We start from the raw sequence: 22,132 nt of genomic DNA, 5'->3' as shown, positions 1-22,132 counted from the left end.
ACATTAGCTATGTTTCCATCCAAAGATGCGAATTTAACTTATGCGCAAAACTGGAATATTGCATAAAATTTTTGCGAATATAGTACCTTTCCATCCAATGAGTTAAAGAGAACAAAATCGTCACTTCCTGATAAACTGGCACTAAATATCTAGAAAACTAGGAGAAGCCACTGAACTTTATAATTTCATATGTAATAAATTACTTGGAGAGCAGACGTAACACAATAAATGCGGTCATTGCTTTTAGAGGTTGTTGGGTACACAGTCATGTGAGACAGTTGGCTAATTCTACAGAAATACTTTAATGACAGATTTCCCCAGGCAATTCAGAACAAACAAAACAACAAATGGATGTTGTGAAAGAGATCGGTCTGCTGGTTAGTCAAGTTATCCCATCTCATTGCACAAAGTCACATGACTTATTTTAATGCACATCTTGGCATTTCCATCCAACGTTTTTTTATGCGATAATCCAAAATGTGCATAAAAATAGGTTGATGGAAACATAGCTATTGAGACTGTTCCCTTACAGTTGGTGATGTCAGTGTGTCAATCAAACGAGTGGAACCCTACACTAGTGGCGTTCTTTCTCACCGTGTCAGTTTACATTCACTGACATGGTTACTGCAAGCTTGTGTTTACTACGGTAAAAAACACTTAATGGAAAGATACAAACAGCAGCAGAAGTAGGACAAGTACTGACACTACTATAATACCCTGTACTGTATTTTGCATTAATATATTATATTGCCAACACATACTTTTATATGGTTATTCATTTACTATTTAACTTATTTAAACATTACAAATATATTGTCCCCTTAAATTGCTTCAGTGTAATTTGTAAGGCTAGCTTCACTAGTTGAAGTCAACAATCATAATTGTGTCTTGTGTCAGAATAGCTCGGCCAACACTGAGTAAACAACAAACAAACCTAAATATAGACACAGTCTAATACTTATGAGACAATCATGTATTTAATGGGGAAAAGAGCTATCGTTATGCTATCTACAGTGGTTATGAATAGTCAAATCTCTTGTCCATAGGAGTAGATAATAGCCATTTTGTAGGTATTTGTCCAGAATGGTGGTTGGCAACTGTTATTAAGGCATGACATCAAGGGCCTTATTTTGAACAGGCAGATGTTTCATCTCAGAGAATAATTGGTTTTCCTCTGTTTTTCTTTGTAGAAACCACAGTAGAATGATGCACATGGCCCATAATCATGTTTGTGCATTGGTGACCTCGTCTTTTAAAAGCAAATGGTCCAAAACAGGGACATGAGACACATCCAAACAAGCAACAAAACACTTCATTTACCACTGCAGCTTCTTTAACTCTGATTAAAAAGCCATTAGCAAATGCAAAGTCATTCTTATTGGGTTTCAAAAAGACAGTTCCACCCAATGATGTTTTCCAAGTTCAAAAAAAACATTTTTTTATATGTCAGCAGGTTGAAATGTTTTTCAGAACCCTTTTCTATCCATCCATCCATCCATATACATACTACTGTGCTACTATTTGCATATTAGATGCATATATGCATTGCATATTTTTGCACTGTTGGAAGAGCTAAAGAGCTTTTTGTGGCACTAGCATTACCAAATGACAAAAATAATGTTTTCCTAAAGGTTTTTTGTCTGCCATTGATCTGACTAACAGATGGTCCCATCCTAATGTCAGTGTTGCTTTTCCCTGCTCAGTACATCATAGCTCAGGATGCTTATTTTGTTCATAAGCAACATAAAATGAAGCCCAATGCAGCTTTATGAGCAGAAACTCCCTTTTCATCCCATTGTCTGCTGAGGTTTGTATTCGGTGTCCCTTGGATGCTGTAATTGTTGCATAACATCCTTCACCCCTGGTGACAGAGGGATTGTGGTGGTCACCGGCCGCAGCACGTGGTTGGCATGAATCTTGAAACATGCAGGACACACTACAAAACATGCTGTTAGCAGCTGAAAACAAACGGTGGTCAGTTCATTTGAAGGAACAGAGACAGAGGGAGTAAAAGTGAGGGGGAAATGGAAAGTGTCTGGCTATTAAAATCCCAGGCTGGTGGGGATTTGAAGAAAGATGGTGTTGTTGAACATTCAGAGCGAGAACAGGAAGTGACACGTGGTCGTATGGCACATGTCAGCGCCAAACATGCTGACAGGAGTTACAAGAGCATCTCACATGGCTTGAGTTCTTTAATAAGGCCTATAAGGTTTTTTTTCATGCTTTATTTTCTCATATTTGTATTTAGCAAGCATGCATTAAATAGTTAAAAAAGAATTTAGTGTGACAAATATTTAGTAACAATTAAAAAAATGCTGTTATTTCGAGCTTTCTATTTATCAAATAATTTTAAGAAATTGTATGAAGAATATGAAGCAGCACAACTGTTTTCAACATTGATAATAATCAGAAATGTTACTTGAGCAGCAAATGAAGGATCATGTGACACTAAAGACGATGATGAAGATGATGCTGAAAATTCAGCTTTGATCACAGGAATAACTTACATTTTAACATATATTAAAATAGAAAACATTTATTATAATTCTAAAAATGTTTCATAATTTTGCTGTATAATTCAATTTTTTAAATTAATTATTTAAATATCATGGGAACTTTTCTGTTAAATGGTCTCTGAAAGTAGCAACATCATAAAACATTGGAGGAACATCTTAAAAAACTTGTGCTAATGTTTTAAGAACATCATCAAAGACCAGATGACTCTGAACAAATGTTACATTAAAGGGGGGGTGAAATGCTCGTTTTCACTCAATCTCCTGTTAATCTTGAGTACCTATAGAGTAGTACTGCATCCTTCATAAATCCAAAAAGTCTTTAGTTTTATTATATTTATAAGAGAAAATCTATGCCATTTTTTTCCGGAAAAACACGAGCCGCTGGAGGCGTGACGTGTGGGCGGAGCTAAAGAATCACGAGCGCGAGTATTCTTTTGCGTTGAGAGCGTTTGGAAGTTGTGACATTACCGTGAGGAAAAAAAAACATCATCCAAAACAAACCATGGCTAACAGTCAGATTCAGCCGTTTATTTATGATCCAGAATCAGATCCAGAGGCTGAAACTGAACGAAAGCAGCAGCAGCAACGACTCGCTCCGAGCGGGGCTCGAACCCACGTCTCTGGCATGGGAGGGGACGCACTAACAAGGAGGCAGAGATATTTGAAGCAGTTTTACTCACCGCCTGCGGTTCCAACACACGATCGTGACCCTTTTTCGTTGGGATTGCATCATCCTTAAGAAAAAAACGATACGCAAATCCGTCGTCAAACTGGGCCTTGTTTGTAAAACAAGCATCTTCGAAATGCAGGGAACAAACACAAACACTTTCACAACTCCGTTGATGCTCTGTAAAAATAAACTCCATCCACTGGTCCCTTAATGCTGTTTTTTTTGTTTTTTTTGGTAATATGTGCAGAGTTGTCTTGCCCTCGCAACCAAAAAAACTTAATTTTTGAAACTTTGTCCATGTTTAGCATGGGAATCCAACTTTTTAACAGTGTAAAAAACTCAGTATGCATGAAATGGCATTTCACCCCCCCCCTTTAAAGTTACTGAATAAATGTTTGTTCATAACTTCGAGAGAACCATGCCAGAATATTACGTTACCACAATTCTGAGAATGTTCCCTGTTTGTGACATAGAAGCAGATATTACCATCAAGTACTACAATCTTGTTTTATTATATACCAGCAAGCTCAGCTGAAACAAGTCAAACAAACCTGTCGTTATTGTCTCAAGACCCTCCGTAGTGATTAACCAGCAGCCCCATTACTGATTTGGGTGATCTTAAATGTTGTGGGATAGCTTTTATTAGTCAGCAAACATGATATATTGTGAACTGCATTTGATGCGTCTGTCTGTTTTATTTGGTTGTAGCTAATCAATAAGAATGTATCAGTCTAGCGATGGCTAAACTGTGGTTTCTCGTCTGAAGCTTTGGCTGTAGAACAGAGCTGTATTCTTGGACCAGGACTCTCGCTTTGTCTTGTATTATGGCTTGAATCCGGTCTAGAACTCGAGTGTGGATCCTGGAGCGTCGTGCTGGCAGGACACGAGCTGCAAAACACGGCACTCCCAAAAGTCAGTCCAGGGCAACCCCTTCATCGTTCCCAATCTGTAACATGACAGCTCCTAAAATGGATAATTATAGGTGATTGTTTTATGTTTGTTGTTGTTTTTTTTTACTTTATGCCATGTTTCATGCTCTCCCAAAGCCACCGAAATTGGACCATACCGAGCTAGAGCTGCAAGAACTGTAATTACAGTTTGTTGGGACTTTATTGCTGTTTTTCAACGAAAGAGCTCAATTTAAGCAGGCATAAGACAGCTGATCTTGAAATGTGAAGAATGAGCCGTTTCTGTGTGGTGGTTTGTGGGTGGGCGGCCGGGGCGAAGGAGGAGGAGGTGGGCGTTTGTTCTTTGAACATTTCCCAAAGAAAGCCCTGTCATTTGTCGTGAAAGGCGAAGGGGTGATCGCTGCCAAAATTGTAAACTCATTTGTTTGTTGCTTTTCATATGTTCGCATTCTGAAACACTCAGAAGTTTAACTATTCTTCATTTAAGCTGTTCCCCACCGGATATGGGTGAGACTAGTTATATTTAGTAGGAATATTGCAGGTTGTTTTTAAAACCAATTTAACGTGATTCCAGATTCCAAATGACTTTAATATCCATGCATGAAAAAGCTGTTTTGATCTAGCATTGAATCAATATTTTCCAAGTCTTAATTCATGGAAAACAACGGAGGGAATTGGTTTACAGACTGTATCATGTTATTGTTATCTCTAGAAAATTTTTGTGGGATCGTTTATCATCCGAACAAGCCAAACATACAGTAAAATATTTTGTGGGTGAATTTCACAAAACAAATTTCAGGTAACATGATTTTTTTTATTATTATTATTATTTTGCATATGGAAGAATATGAGTTAAAAACAGTGAAAGATCAATATATATGAATTAATTAAATTTTGAGCCTATTAAGACCTTGTTTTGCATTAAAAAAAATGGATTTAAATGAAAATCAATCATATTTTCTTTACAAGTTTTCCATAAATATTTACCATTACTATTAGTTATTTAATTTTAAATAATAAAAATAAATGTATGATAAATTCATTAAAATAAATAGTCTTATATAATGCAAATGAATGAATGATTTATTTCTCTGTTCCTAAAATCTGATTGGTTGATAGAGATGTCATGCCAGTTTAAACAAGAATGTTCCGGGAACATGTGCTTCTTTGCATAATCACTTTCACCGTTAAGTTAGACATGTGTAGTGTAGGTATTGCATTTTTGCCGTAGTCATGAGCTACAATCAGTGGCAGGACAGACCAGCATGGGCCAGAATGTCTTGTAGACAGACATGTGCTTTTTTAATCATTCATGTTTTATTTTCTTCACTTGGGTTTAGAAAAATTCACTTGGAATGTAAAAACCTCTTCACCACGATGTGTAAATCCTCAGTGAGCTCATCTGATTGGACGATTGTGGTAAAGGAGGAGGGGCCTGCTGGGTGGTGGGCGGGGCTGTGGTTTTGAGTGGCAGTATAAGGAATGACAGCGTGATGCAGACAGGTACAGTGAGACAGTGAGCAGAGCATCATCATAGTGAGCAGAGCATCAGCTGTTACCAGGGGAAACAGAGCACAGCACCACACTGGGGTAAGTGTGGCTCTCAGTGGGCACCTGTGTGCGTTCTGTTGTCATGACGACGAGATCAAAGCATTCTTTATCGTTTCCATATCTGCTGTGGAACTGATGATGAAGTGTTATATAGCATTGTTTTATTTTTAATGAAGTTTAATAAGTTAATATTATATAGAGATGTATCTTAAAGAATATTGTAGAGTAAGAAGAGTCTGTAAAAATAATCTAATAATATGATATAGTAATTTATTTTAATAAAAATTTTTTTACTAATATTTTGAATTATGCATTACATTGCATTGTGTTTTAGGGTAAAAGGAAATGTTTGTAAATTAATTCAACTAAAATGTCCTTTTTTCCTACAGATTTTTTTATTTATTTATTTATTTTACTTAATGTTCATTAAGTTAAAACTTATAAAATGAGTCAAATTTGTTAATTCAAAGCTTAGGAAAATTCTCTGGAGTCTTGCATCTTGTGTATAAAATTAGAGAAGAAAAAAAAGACAGATTGTTATGATTTCAAATGAATGTGAAGAGCAGCTCAGAGTTCGTATTGAGTCTGTGATTTTTAATTTGCTCATGAAACACATTTTGAGATGCAATCTCATTTTAAACTAGATGGGGGACATGTGAGTTTAACAATATTTTTTTCTTTGACACAAAATCTGAGAAGCAGGAAACTCCAGCTAAAGTCTGATCTCCAGTGAATCTCATGTATTTGAGAAAATGGTTTGAGAAGCACAGCTGGCATCTCATGGTCTGGTGTGGATCTTGAAGTTTGTATGAGTGCAAAAATACTCCACTATTTTCTCATCAGAGCACCATTTCTCTCTCCTGCTCCAGTAGATCCAGTAAGTGGTTTCTGGCCTGACTGGGCATATTTGGTCTAAAAATAGGCCAAGAAAAGCAGTGCTGCACCAAACCACAGGCCTGCTTTAGTTCAGCTGACTATTTATGTCACCCTTTAGCTTATAGATGACTCCTGTACACATACAAACCCACTGTGTGCATCACAAGAGAGTCTAAGTGCTGTTTACCTGTCTCTGGCATGGTGAGGTTAAGGTGGCTTCTGCTGACGCTGATGATGTTATATTTGCCACATGTGTCATTGAGTTCCTGCCGTGTCTTTTTCAGATTACATGAGTATAGAAGAATATTTTGAAGAAGATGAAGAACCACCTTTACTGCTCAGCTCCTGTCTGTCTGATCGTAAGTATCAGACTCTTCATTAAAGTGTGTGTGTGTGTGTGTGTGGACCTGTGATTACTGCGGTGTGTTGTCATCAGTAATTAATGAGGGATATTACAGTGAGGTTTCTCTCAGAACACTGTGTCTCTTCTCACACTTCTCTGAATGTCCCTTCCTTCACTTCACCGAGAACCTGCAGTGTAGTCAATGAAGAGACATCTCATTCTGTAATGCCACAATTAGGCGAGACAATACAGGCAAACACATTGTTTTTCATTCACTGGACAATTTTGAAATACTGAGCTTTATTTTGCTTGCATAACTTGTGTACTTTCAGGCTAGTGGCAAGCAACATCCAAAATACATATTTTATTACACTTTATCTATTTGCATTTGTAGATTTCGATTAAAATACACATTTTAAAGTGATTCAAAATTATTTTTTCGCTCATGCAATGTGCCAGAAATCCCTAACAGCACTTGCATACACCGGATTTTACAGTTTTATTACTACACTGAAGACTGTTTGGTGTAGAAACAAATTTCACTCATAAATGTCACAATTACAAACAGCAAGTAACACATTGAATTAAATATGACATTTTTAAGTAGAAAAATGTTAAAAATATATTTTTTGTAAAACTATAAATCTGAACACTAAAACACTAAATTTGTTTTATTAACAACTTAACAAAAATGACAATATATTTATATTCTGAAGGTTTTTACAGAGGGGTTTGTTCATATATCATTTTGACTGATTAAACAGTTCCCAAAAACAACCTTTTTTTTTCTTTATTACATGATAAAAAGAAATATCCAAATAAAACATCCAAAAATATGTAATACAAAAAAAAAAAAAAATATATATATATATATATATATATATATATATATATATATATATATATATATATATATATATATATATATAGGATCTGGCTTTATCCAGTGTTCAAATTTCTGTTTTGGAAATGTATGCAAATTAGTGCATATTTAACTAGACAATACCTTTTTTAGAATATTTAAACATAGCATTTCCGAAAATATGCTATACAAAACAAAAGTCTTAATGTATTGTGATTAATCAACTGGGGAATATATTGTGATATCGATTAATGAAAAAGTTCGCCTGCTTTAAACTACACTTTACTATCCTGTTTTTTACCCACTGTATTATCGTAATATATATATACAGCAGTAAGTTCTAGTTTGATTCTCACAGGCATGAGTGTATGTGTGATTTTAACACTGACTGGTATGGTGTGTGTCTGTAGCTGCTGGAGTTATGGGGGACGTTAGCGGCTCAGTGTCGGTGGGAGGACGGGTGTGTGTGTCCGCTCTGTCCACCCGGACAGGAGCCCACCACGGTGAGAGATAACACCACCAAAAAACATAATCCACAAAACGTGCCCAGTCCAGAATGTCCTATATTATGATCTCTGTAAAGAGAATTCACTACACTTTACACATACAGTATACACATTTACACATACAAAAACACAACAGATTCTGTTCAAATATATCATATGATTGCATTTATGCACATTCAAGATCTCAATGTTTTTTTTTATTATCTGACAAGCCAAACCTAAAAAGTTTTGTGAGTGTATCTGTCCAAGGGAAGCTAAAAAAAAAAAGAAAAGATAAAAAAATTATATAAAGAGAATTAAATTTAAAAAAAAAAATTTTTTTGCATCGTGACATTATTTCTTTACATTTTCATTGTCATTACAATAATGTATTTGTACATTTTATGTTATATATTTCTTTTTAAACCATTGTGCTTATGAGTAAAGCTTCTTAGAATCCCAAATATCGGCCGATATATCGGTCGACTGCTAATAAGTGCAGCCTTCGTGAGCAGAGAAGAGACTTCTTTCAGAAACTTAAAAAGATCTTTTATCTCACATTTGATATGAATCTTTTAAAGAAACACTATAATCAAATCAAGCAGACAAAAAAGTCAAGCATATGCCTGTATTAATGAGGCAAACCGCTCCATAGAGTTAATTTGTTGTCTGTTAAAACTAACTCCACCTGAGTTTAATTTCAATTATGAACCCAGTGGCCCAGATGTTTAATTAAAACCCTTCCTCCTAAGAGTTGATACAGTTATTTTTTGTCATTTGTATTCTTCTTTTCAGTAATGTATTTATAAAATGTATTTAGTGCAGAAAATGATACCCACAGTTTGTGGTTATGTCATCTTGGTGGTGTGTATTTGTTTCATTAAGGCTTGCGGGGAAGTTGAGGGTCCTGGTGAGACCGGATTGTGCCGGACTTGCCCAGCCGGCACCTTCTCTGAAACCAATGACACTGAGCCGTGCCGCCCACATGTCTCCTGCAGGACACTGAAGCGCTGGATCTCGACCGCACCGACCTCACTCTCTGACGCTGTGTGTGGAGGATGTCTTCCTGGGTAAAGAACAAAAAATCTTCATCATTGCGTCACTGTGGTGTCAGAGCAGATGTGTTTTCCTAGTCTCACAAACTTTCCAAGACTGAATGAAATTGAAAGCATAGAGGGGGCGTATTTATGAACTGACATATTTTTTTAGGTTTCACCCTGCTGCTACATGGAAGTCCTCCACCCTCCACGCCTGCGTCAGGAGTAAGTGTTTTGCATTTTACACATCAGTGTTGTCTGAATGTTACACAGCCAACCTGGTAATTGAGGGCCGCACCTATCTGTTCACTTTACTCTTCATAAACAATAAAGTACATAGAAGAAAAAAATCTATAAATATTTGAATTGGACAGTATTAACATAAGAATAAAGAATTCTTCTGCAAGATAATAAGGTGGAAACTCTTTCCAATACATTGGCTTTATCACAATAACTTCAAATGCGACTCATCCAACAGTCAGAATTTAAACTTTTGTTGTTATTTTTTAAATATTCACTATTATTATTTCTAGTAAATCTTGTTAGATTCTCATTACTGTAATGAATTCGTAAACAGCACAAATTATATAAAATCTTACATTTATATATATATATATATATATATATATATATATATATATATATGTATGTATATATATATATATATGTATGTATATATATATATATATTTGGAAGAATGATTTTACAAAGTTAATTTTCTATATTATTTACAGCAGGATCTGCATTTTCATGGGTTAAAATAAATTATTTTCGTTATTAGAGAAAATAAAAACAACTTTTCACATTAAAAACGGCTCCTTTATTGGTAGTAAAAATAATAATAATTGACAAGCCAAACGATACGAATCTCTGAGTAACATGGTTTTTATTTATGCCATGAATTTAATTGAATTCTGTACAATTATTATAATGATCTACGCAAAAAGCATTTCGAACGTCTCCAGCATTTTTTATAATTTTCCCAAAACCATACTTCACCCATTATGCATGTTATCACATCTGTCAAAAACTTAAGCTGGCTGTCGGTTGGAATATTAGCACACTACAAATATCGACATAACAATAACTAATTATAAGAAATAAATAATTACCTTACGATCCATCTGTTTTCAAATTCATCTAATTTGAATATAACAACACCAATGTCAATTTTTTGATATTGTCAATCAACGTTTTTAAAAGATAAATGCAATTATCAAAGTTTGATCAAAATGTTGTATAATGATTAATTTTTAAGTGTTTTGTTACATTTAATTACCCCTTTTGAGCCATTTAGAATTGCAATCATTTGTTGTAAGTAATTATGTCTATGTGTATATCTATAGAGCCACACAGCCGGCGGAGACGTAACGTTGTTAAGAGCGCCCCCAACAGGTCTGGAGTGGGAGGCACAAACGCCACCAGCGTTCAGGGTCCAGAGGAGAAGAGCACGGAGTATGCTGTGTTTGCACTGGTGCCTATCTTCTGTGTGATGGGCCTGCTGGGAATTCTCATCTGCAACATACTCAAGAAGAAAGGCTACCGCTGCAATGCAGAGAAAGACGAGGTGGATGCAGAAGCCGCCACTCCACAGAAAGAAGGTACGGGACACAATCACAGAAATATATATATATTCAGCAAGGACTCAATAAACTGATAAAAAGTTGACATTTATAATGTATGTTACTTTCTATTATTATTTCTATTTCAAATAATGTTCCTTTGATATTTTCTTAAATCCTGAAAATACATAACCACTGTAACCAACAGGGCACTCAGTATTCTGGGAAGTTTTTGTGCATTGGGAATCATATTTTATCAGGGTAACACTTCAGGGTAACACTCATTTTACATACAGCAGATGTTGAAAATGACATAAATATGACACTGGGCAAATGCATAAAGCGCAGCATAATATTGAAATCACGTTTTAAGCATTCAGTTAACACGGCTGATCTCACATCTGGATGTTTCCATAAAAATGTAATGTTTGTTAGTCATTCAAAGATTTGTTTAAATGAAATAAATGCGTATTTGCTTAATGCTGATGGCAAACCAGAAAGTTTTATCAATTTTGCCTTCCTATTACTAATAATATAAAACCAATCGTTATAATTCTTTTTGTATACATTATTTCCTTTAACCGTTCTATCTGATTATTAAAAAGACTTCTATCCGTGTTCAACCACTTCAAACACATCAGCCAATCAAAAAAACATATCAGGCGATGCCGATATTTGATAAATGCCAAATATCGGCCGATATATCGGCTTTGGCGATATATCGGTCGTCCGCTAATAAGTGCAGCCTTAGTAAGCAAAGAAGAAACTTCTTTCAAAAAATCTTTTATCTCACATTTGATATGAATCTTTTAAAGAAACACTATAATCAAATCAAGCAGACAAAAAAGTCAAGCATACGCCCGTATTAATGATGCAAACAGCTCCATAGAGTTTATTTGTTGTCTGTTAAAACTTACTCCACCTAGGTTTCATTTCCATTATGAGAACCCAGTGGCCCAGCTGTTAAATTAAAACCCCTCCTCCTAAGAGTGAAACTAAATAAATTCATTGTACCCAATAAGAACAGAGTGTTTTCTTCTCCTTTGTGTGCATGTGTATCAGTGGGTAGAGCCGCAGCTGTTGTGATGAGCTTAGTGTTTCATCTACAGAGGCGCTAGCATATGATGGTTCAGGTTCTGCCTGTAAATCGGGTACGTCTCTGGGAACAGAGTAAATGACACCTTAATTGCAGCATGTTTTGCAGCTGAATAAGCAGAGCAGCAGAGCTGGATTTGGTATTTTTATACGGATGTCAGGCAGCAAAATTGTTTGTGTTCAATAGAAAAAAGTAGAAAAAGGAAGTTAGTCTTGTAAGCCACAAGAGGCTGTGCATGATTTTCTGAAAATGTGCTCACCCTCAGGTCATGCAAGATGTACATGAGTTTGTTTATTCATCAGATTTTGGAGAAATGTACCATTTTATTACTTTCCCACCAATGGATCTGAATGGGTGCCGTCAGAATGAGAGTCCAAACAGCTGATCAAAACATCATAATAATCCACAAGTAATCCACATCACTCCAGTCCATCAGTTAATGTCTTGAGAAGTGAAAAAAGTACATCTTTGTAAAAAAATCAAAGATTTCATTAATCAGTTTTGAAGTCCTCTGTCCAATAATGTTTTTTTTTTCCAGTGAATAAGTCATCTGTTCTGAATCAGGAGAGAAATGCACAGTTTACAAACCAAAACATATATATACGAAAATGTGAGTGGATTTTAATGTGGTAGGACAACAGAAAATTCACTTTTTCACTGGAGGAAGTGTTATTATGGATTATGGAGTCATATTTTAGCCAGAAGCAACCATTTAAATTTAAAATATCTTAATGGAGTTGTTTTTTTAAAACACACGCTTCTGCCTTCACAAGACATTGTTATGGACAGAGGACATCAAAACAGCTTTATGACAGCTTTGTTTCTTACAAAGATGCATCTTTTCATTTTACAAGACATTAACTGGTGGACTGGAGAGGTGTGAATTACTTGTGGATTATTGTGATGTTTTTATCAGCTGTTTGGACTCTTATTCTGACGGCACCCATTCACTGCAGATGATCCATTGCTGAGACAGTAATGGAATGCTACATTTATCCAAATCTGATGAAGAAACAAACTCTTTGTCCTGGGGTGAGTACATTTTGTCATGAAATGTGATTTTTATGTTTCTTTGTTCGTCCAAAGCTTGTGCAGTGCTACAAAGTTTTCTGGGAGTTGCTATGTGATTGCTAAGAGTTCTCTCATTTCCTCATCTATCTTTGAGCAGCACAACACTCCCACTGTATCTCCTTTCTCCAGATCAATAATTCAGTCGGTTTTGTGCTTGGGGATGTTCTCTAACTCCTGATACTGTTGACTAGCTCTAACATGGTCAGTGTAAACTACATCAGATTCACATCGACCTAGACACACTTAAACTACTAAAAACTACTAGAATGCCAGGTGAAATCTCTATTTCTGTTCCTACATACACAGAGGAAGAAAATAGCTTATTGGGTGCACTGTTATGCACCATTTATATAAACATTACAAGATAGCTGTTAGGTGTTTAATAATGAACGTATTGGCTCGAGTGGAGTCTGAGAGCTTGTGTTGTATAAGTCTGGGTCAGATCCAGGACGGCGTAGAGCAGGTGACGGCATCCAGATGAAAGAGGATGATGAGCCTCTGGGGTGTAATGGGGTCAGAATCACTAACGAAATCAGTAACGACGTTTGCAGTCAGAATGCAGCGCTCCATTCGATTTCTGATGCTGCAGTACTAAATTAAATGTCCTTTCTTGGCACTTTTTTTGGAGCTGGAATGATTGCATAAGCACTTGCTTTCAAGCACTCAAGAGCACTTCTACCTCGACCAGCATTTCAATGCTTTAGAGTCTAACAGTTATCTGATATATAGCCATTGCACAGTCATTTCAGCTGTGAGAGGTCTGGTGCAGTGTGCAATAGTAGATGATTCAGGTATTGCATCAGTATACTGTTTGTATAGTATTTTGCCATTAGTCACACCTGCTATTCTGAGATAAAACCATAAAGGTGTCAAAGATGCATTTCCCAGCAGCCTCCTGTCACCGCAGAGAAAGTTCAGGCACAATAGGTGTACCAGTACAATAATGACAGAGCTAAAAAGAGCCTTTTTATGGCTCACAGCAAGTTCAGAATTAGATTGAAGCCATTGGATTAGATTGCTCTGCAATACATTGCATCAAGTTTATTGTAGATAGAAAAAACAGACATAGAATAACCTCACTATATCATCCGGAGCTAGAAAGTGCAAAAATGTGCCTTTGGTTATTTTATAGCCGCAAAATCACATTTTAAAAACAAAAACATGATTTCAATTAGTAGGCTATAAACTCCACAAGATGGCTTTTCAGAATTTGTGCAGTATATAACACAACTTTTATAGTAAAATGTACATGTGCACTGCATTTTATTAATGATATGAATACTTTGATCTACTTATGTGGTAAAAAAATATTTCTTTTTCAAATAAATGCTGTTCTCTTGAACCACACATGAAGTATTCTGAAAAATAAAAAGTATGACAGTTTTCACAAAAATATGAAGCAGCACGACCGTTTTCAACATTAAGAAGAAGAAGAAATGTTTCTTGAGCAGCAAATCAGCATATTAGATTGATTTCTGAAGGATTGTGTGACACAGAAGAACGGAGGAATGATGCTGAAAATGAATCTTTGCATCACAGGAATAAAATACACTTTACAATATGTTCAATTAGAAAACTGATTGAAATTGTAATAATATTCAAACCTTTACAGTTTCGATTTTTTCATCAAATAAATACAGCCTTAACTTACTTCATTCAAAAACACTAGAACATCTAATAACCAATTTTTATGCTAATAAAAATAAAGTGAATTTTCTCTTGTCAGATGTTTTTCTTGATTACAATAAATAACGCTTGCATTGATATTTTGAGACTTTCAGTGTCCGAACACTTGAGCAGATGCATGACTATGATTCTAACAGAGTGTCTTTGGTTGATCAGAATGAGAAAGCGGCGCTGCAGTGCTGACGTTCATTCTGGGTGAATATAGCAGAGTGCTGAGTGAGCTGTTCTACATACAGTACGTCCCCAGCTGCCTCGCTCTGGAACTCTGGGATATAGTTACCATATAGACACTAATAGATGCCTTCTGCATGCTATAGATTCACAAATGCATCACAATAGAGACTGTCAGAGTTACGCTCATTTTTGGTGTGATCTGAATCCGTCTGCCTGTGGTGATTAATGGTGAATTGGTGTGTTTTTAAGTGCGGCGGCTTCCCTGTGCTTTGAAACTCTTTTAAAAATAGTACGTAATGATGGGGATGACATCACGCCAGTACAAACACACACCCACGGAGAAGTTTCAGATACTGCTGGAGCTTCAAAATAATATTTGTTCACTGTGAAGCTCACAAAACCGGTCAGAAACATGTATGTGTCACCCATATCATTTGCAGAAAGAAGGTGAAGCTTATTTTTAGGTACTTAAAGCTCACTTTCCCTCAAATTGTCAAATCTGAAAAACAGTGCTGTTTTATAATTACTTGTATTTTTAATTCGCTTGCATTTTGTATATTCACTTTTATTCTTAGTTTTTAATTTTTTATTTCATTTTATGTGATTTCAAGATGTGCAAATTGTCTATTTAGCTTTCATTAATTTGTATTTATTAACTTTTTAATTATTGTTATGTATTTAATTATTTAAGTTAGTTGGCAAGGCAAACATTTTTAGTTTTAGTTTAGTTTTTCATCTAATATTTATATAATATTATCTTATTTCAATTACAGAAATGATTTTAATAGTTTTTGCTATAGTTAACAAGTATAGCACTGTTTTGAAGTGTGAGAAAAAATGACACTTAAATTGTAAAATCTTTATAAAGTATTTGTTGTATTAAATTTTACTAAATTAAAGTGAATAAAATTTTTTCTTTTAAATCTTGTGTGAACTAGATGATTTTGCTCATATTATAACAGTTATCAGGTGTAAAAAAAAAGATTAAAAATGCAACCAAAAAAATCATTTATAACAATTAAAGTTGGTTAATTATGTAAGAGCACATAAAATATGAACACTTTAAAATATAAAACAGTGTACAAACTTAAAGGGTTTTGTTTTTCTCCTCAGGAAACCTTTGTCCGTACATTGTTGATGACCCCAATGAAGACACCATCAGTATTCTGGTGCGGCTCATCACCGAGAAGAAAGGTGTGTGATGTTTCCTGACACTTTCAGCTCACCCTCACATCACACTGTGAGTTCAGAGTCTCATTACATCTCGATGTGTTCGTGTGTTACAGAAAATGCGGCCGCTCTGGAAGAACTTCTGCAGGAATATGAGAATAAACAGATGGCCCTCAACAAGAGCTCCTCCATCAGGTAAGAACACACACAAACCTGCTCAAAATCACTTTTAGAAACTCACACGCAGCACACTGAGAAACTGAGAAAATGCATTGTCCATAAATATTTCTTAATGGTCATGCAACTACATTTTGTCATTTTTTTTATTGCACAATATAATTTTGTCCTTCACACATTGGGATTTTTGTAGATGTTTTTTCCTTGAACATTAGTGACACACAGTGCAGGTCTAAACGAATGTTTTGTTTTGAGTAAACGTCTTAAAAAGTCACTTTAAACCATGTTTGTTGCCGTTCTTAAAAAAGTTACTAAGCCAGTTTATATTCAAATTCCTAATCTTATTTGCTTAAAGGCTATCTTCAATACTTCCATTATGAATAATAATAAGCAAGTAACTAGCAAAGCATGTAATTTATGAGATTATGGCCCGGTTTCACAGACGGGGCTTAGACTAAGCCAGGATTAGATCATAGTTCAATTAAGACATTTAAGCAATTTTTACTAATGTGCCTTAGACAAAAAACATTACTGGTGTGCATCTTGACACAAAATAAAGGCACTGATGTATTTTAAGATCAGTCAATGCAAGTTTCTTTCAGATGAAACAGCTCAGATTTACATTTTAGTCTAGGACTAGGTTTAAGACTTGTCTGTGAAACCGGGGGTATAAGTTTAATGTTGCCTTATGAGATAATTGCACGTTTTAAAGTGTGAAATGTACATTTTACACAAAACTGAACAATGAAATTTATATTTTTATTCAGCAAGGATGCATTAAATGTATCAACAATAACGATTTTTACAATGTTTGTACAATTTGTACTAAATATGAAGCAGCACAGCTCTCTTCAACATGATAAGAAATACTTATTAATAAGTAAATCAGTATATTAGAATGATTTCTGAAGGATCATGGGACACTGAAGACTGGAGGAATGATGCTGAAAATACAGCTGTGCATCACAGAAATAAATGACATTTGAACATCATATATTTAGAAAAATAAAAGTTATTTTAAATTGTAATAATATTTCAGAATATTAAAGTTTTACTGCATTTTTGATCAAATAAATGCAGCCTTAGTGAGCCGAAGAGACTTCTTCAAAAAGCATGTAATGTTAGTGTCTGATTGAAGATCGTCACAGTTCTTGCTTGAATCGTTGCGTGACTCATCTCCAGACTAATGAAATGAACTGAGCGCTGAGAGGAATTCCCAGTTGTGAAACAGAAAGCAGTTTTCCGTTAGCTGAGATAAAGATGCAGCTCATTCTTCTAGACTCCTTAATGAAAAATCAGTGTAGTGTTAGAAGAGCTGAGGGAGAGATCGTGTCTGTGTTAATGAGTTTGCACCTGGTTTACAGCGCTGACAAGCCTCTAAATCAAGAAGGAAGTGCTTGTTCATTTTCCAAATGCAACATCACCACAGTGAGGTCAAGGTCCCTTAAAAAGAATAGAGGGAGCTTTCTATTTTCTCTTTTCTTTTTTTTTTTAAATGGACTTGTTTCGGTCATTATTATACATTTATGTGTATATATATTGACCGTTTTCCCATGCATCCCATGAATCAGATTTCAGAGTCATAATCATGCATTTTATAATGTCAAACACATCATAACAATCGGAGACAAAGCTTGCTTCATCTCTTTGAAATCACAGCTGTACAGTGACTTCTGGGAAATTTACTGGCACAGATCTGGAGATCAGCGCCTGCTGAAATAACAGCTCAGTTCAAGAGAGGCTTTAATTCCCCCTTTTCTGCAGGCGGAGAGCTCAGGGCCTCTGACATCATCACAAAGGAACTATGGGAAGGGGCGGGTGGATATCAAGGCTCATGAATGGAGTGTGGTTCATGTGCTCTCAGTGTGCTAAGAGAAGAACTGAATAGACTTCAAGACTTATTTTAAGAACTATCTGTGCATGCCTTATTCAGTACAACAATAATCAAGCTTCATTGGTATACCAAAGCATTAATTAAACGCTGGATTTTTGTAGTGCTGATGGCTAGCGTCGTTTCCAGTCTGTTGAACCTTTGTTAAAAGTAAAATACACTCAACAGTATTGCTATGGGTTTGTAAGTGTCTCTCTGTCTGTGTGTCTCTCTCTCAGGTTTCCGGCTCTTCCTCATTTCCCTCCGTTCCGGTCGTTGCCTCGGCTGTGTTCTCACCAGCATCACTTGCACACTATAAACGGGCTAGCGCCGCGCTCCGGCCTCTGCTGCTCCCGCTGCAGTCAGAAGAAGTGGCCCGAGCTGCTGCTGCCCATCGACACGCACAAGAGCCCCACTAACCTGGCCAAGACGCCGGAGGTCACCGTCCTGTCTGTAGGGAGGTGAGAAAAACTGAATAAAATATACAATTCTGTGAACTCTGAGGAGAAAGGCCTTTGTGTGTTGTTTCAATCCATACATAAGAAATCTGTGGCAATCTTGTTTTATAAACTGGTGAACATTATTAGACAAAATAGATGCACTTCCCATACAGAGACCATCCAAACTATTTCCCAAAAAATATTAAGTGCATTGTTTTTCCACAATATTCTTATGCAGCTTTGTATGTGTTTTTTATTATCTTATTATTATAGCATTTATTTATATTTTAAATGACGTTCAAATTTCAATTAGCAATTTTTTTTGCAATACATTTATATATATATATATATATATATATATATATATAGCTCTCTTTTTTCAGTTTTAGACATTTTATTAGTTAAACTTTGTTTTAATAATTACCAATTATTATTTGTTTTCAATTTACATTTTATGTCTTTTTTAAAAACAATTAATCGCAGAAGCATAGAATTTAGCCAAAACTGAAAATATTCATCCATGATAGTGGGGTGTATCAATGAGCTCACTAGGTTTTGGAGCAAAGTGGAAATCCCAATGACTGAATGAATCAGGTGTGTTGGTTTGAGATGGTGATTCACGTCTCATTCTCACACACACACACACACACACCCGGTTCTGCTCACAGTGACACATCAGGCCTGTAGTTTCACTCACTGTCCTCTGTGTCACCCTCATGTGAACGGCAGGTTTCAAGTCGCTCAGATCCCAGAAGTGAAGTCATCTTCCAAGGAAGCGAGCGATACGGACTCCATGGACAGCGGCCACACCGAGCCTGCGGAAGAGCGCTCCCTGCTGGGCGTGTCCTCTTCCTGTAACTCCGCCTCCTCAAAGTCCAGACAGGAGGTGAGTGAGTAAACAAGCAGAACAGGAATATTCCTCCAAGCACTCAGTTTGTAGTTTCCTCTTTCTCATCTCTGCCCTGACCTGAAGCTCATTGTCTAAAGCCTTGTGTAAAATCCCTGCAGGAAGTCTGGTGCATGTGTCACTAGTAGATGAAAAGGAAACATTCAGAGTTATTTCTCGAGTCATAGATAATGCATCCAGGTTCGTGAACATCCGGGAAAAACACTGTAGAAAATCATTTAAAAATGCCCAATATTATCTAATTTAATGAAGCTGAGTTTAAAAAATGCTTAAAATTGCAGTAGCATTTTTCACTTTATATAAGAATAAAGATATAATACAGCTGTCAAAGTATTCAAACTGTATTATTTAACTTGCATTATTCAGAGGAGTGTAAAGAAATGTTTAAATACTCGCATTTCATGTCAGAAAACCTAATATAAACACAAGCGTATTAATAAATAAGCTATTCTTTTACAAAAGCTGTCAGTTTGGATGCAGTCAAACAGCCACAGATTAGCAGAAAACATCTGGCTTCTTTCAGTGTTATATTAAATATTGCCTTCTGCATCATTCATACAAATATGAAATCTGGCTTAGATTCAGATAGGAATCATGTTTTTGTGGCATAATACTGCTAATACTAGACACCTTTACCTTAAAGATCATTGTCGAAACTAAAAATAGTTATGAGGAAGTGAGGAAAAAAACAAGTATGTGATTTCATTCAGTGGATGTGATGCAGGGCTGTGGAATAATTATAGTTTAGTTGCATGGAGGGAAAGTCAGTTTTTGTTACCCAATGTAACTTTTTAGCCTCTTGCATAAGAATCTGTGGGTGGTGGGCTGATGGCTTCACACTGACTATCAATAGCTGCTGGGATTTACAGAAATACCTCAAGGCTGCTCGGGACATTTAACCCTCTGTGGCCTCACAGCATTTAGAAAGGACACACAGAATAATGCTAGAAAATAGCTTTTCTTTTTTCTTAAGTACAGTAAAAGCAGTAATACTGTGTAATATTATTCTGATTTAAAATAACTGTGTTTTGTTTGAATTTATTTTAACATGTCATTAATTCCTGTGTTGCTTCAGTGTCAAGTGATCCTTAAGAATGCATTGTAACTTGCTGTTTGCTGCTCAAAAAACATTTCTGATTATTATCAGTGGTGAAATTTTTTTTTTCATAATACTTTGATGAAAAGGAAAGTTCAAAAGAAGAGCATTTATTTGAATAAAATAGACACAGAAATTTCTTTAATGTAACTTCTGATTAGTATAAAATTGTATTTCTTAAAAAAATAGCATTTTTTTTTTTTTTTACATTTTTACAACACGTGAAATGTCTTTACTGTCACGTTTGATTCGTATAAAATGAGTATTTTCTCAACAACAAAAAAAAGCATCATTTTTAAAGCACATCCTGTGATCTATAGAGGGTTCATTGTTTGTTTGGTGTTCCTCGGATGAATGAGAGAATCTGTTGGGTCTTCTGCTGTCCTCAACTCAAACTCTGTGGTTTCCCTTCAGAACTGGACTCAGTTTTTCCACTGGTTGAGTTCATACTGAGTCAAATGATATTGTCTGGCGCCCTCTGCTGGCTGGAAAAGCTTTTGCATTTGTTAACCATCAAATGACTGGAGACCTCCTTTAATTCATGTGACTAATCATTCTCTCCCCCTCTTTCCCAGATGAACATCTGAAAGGAGGAGGAGGACGTCCAGGACGGGACGGATGACATCATCTGCAGGCGAGCGAGAGAGCAGTATTCACCAACTTGAGGAGCCTTGAATTCAAGACCTTAGGAAACATTCGTATTTATTGCATAAGTCATAGAACTATTTTATTAATAAGCAACAAGCTCTGTCTCTGCTAGCAGATAATAGGAGAGCGAAGGGCATTTCCTCCGAAAGCAAGTGTGCTTCCTCAAGACACTAAAGAGGTCTTCAGTGCAGAAAACAGAACTGAGAACAACGAGACACCAGTTAGAAAACATTACCAAGTATTATCAGAAACTAGTTTGATTTACATCTCTTTTTTTACTGTAGTGCTGTTTTTTAGTATTTAAGATTTTTAAATGAAATGCAAATGTACAGACATGGTCATAAGTTTGCGAACATCTTGTTTTGTTAATAATAAATAAAAGAAAACGTATAAAATCACATGCATGTATATTCTTTTGTTTTTATACAAATGAGTATTCTGTGGTTATTGCAGGATATACACAAATATTTCTTTAAGATGGTTTACACTAGTTCACCAACTAAAACATTTATTTCACTGAACATTGTAGACTTCAGTTTTGGTATAAATGGCACACATGTGACTAAATCAGAGAACAAAGGAGAGCAGCAAGGAAACAGGAAGTGGTAATACTGAAATCATCAAAGAAACTTCAAAGACTACGAGATAAGAACAGGAAACTAAACCTTCAACATAAAAGTCAGAGATGGGAATAAACATGACTAGTGTACAACAGTCCTAAACCTTAAATGTATGAATGTCATAATATTTGATTGTAGACTCCAGCAATTTAACTATGAATAAGTTCCACTAATTACAATTATTCCTTCAGTTCAACCTTCTTTGTATCAAATGATTGGCTTGAAAAGTGTGCTAGTCTTTTTAATCAAATAAGCTTGGTTTGATACTAATGCAATGACATTCAGACATTTTTAAGTGGTTAAATACATTTTGGGAGCACTATGTTTCACATTTGTTGTGTGTGTTTTAAGGATAAAAAAACTGGCG

At 35.6% G+C, this 22,132-nt stretch overlaps 1 protein-coding gene across 1 annotated transcript in view; it reads left to right on the top strand.

Annotated features, from left to right (window-relative positions):
• relt (RELT TNF receptor) overlaps positions 1-21,543 on the top strand; it is a 29,794-nt gene extending 8,251 nt beyond the window's left edge. The window contains exons 2-11 of the mRNA XM_026287039.1: positions 6,806-6,880; positions 8,137-8,229; positions 9,097-9,281; positions 9,421-9,473; positions 10,595-10,849; positions 15,951-16,031; positions 16,124-16,202; positions 18,294-18,515; positions 19,224-19,380; positions 21,073-21,543. Coding sequence (XP_026142824.1) covers positions 6,839-6,880; positions 8,137-8,229; positions 9,097-9,281; positions 9,421-9,473; positions 10,595-10,849; positions 15,951-16,031; positions 16,124-16,202; positions 18,294-18,515; positions 19,224-19,380; positions 21,073-21,084 — 1,179 coding nt within the window. The 5' untranslated portion in view covers positions 6,806-6,838 and the 3' untranslated portion in view covers positions 21,085-21,543. The remainder of the gene's footprint in view (positions 1-6,805; positions 6,881-8,136; positions 8,230-9,096; positions 9,282-9,420; positions 9,474-10,594; positions 10,850-15,950; positions 16,032-16,123; positions 16,203-18,293; positions 18,516-19,223; positions 19,381-21,072) is intronic.
• Positions 21,544-22,132: the final 589 nt, after the last annotated feature.

This window comes from Carassius auratus, chromosome 18 (genome assembly GCF_003368295.1).
Source record: "Carassius auratus strain Wakin chromosome 18, ASM336829v1, whole genome shotgun sequence".
Lineage (NCBI taxonomy): Eukaryota > Metazoa > Chordata > Actinopteri > Cypriniformes > Cyprinidae > Carassius > Carassius auratus.
This window is presented reverse-complemented; position numbering and strand designations above follow the sequence as displayed.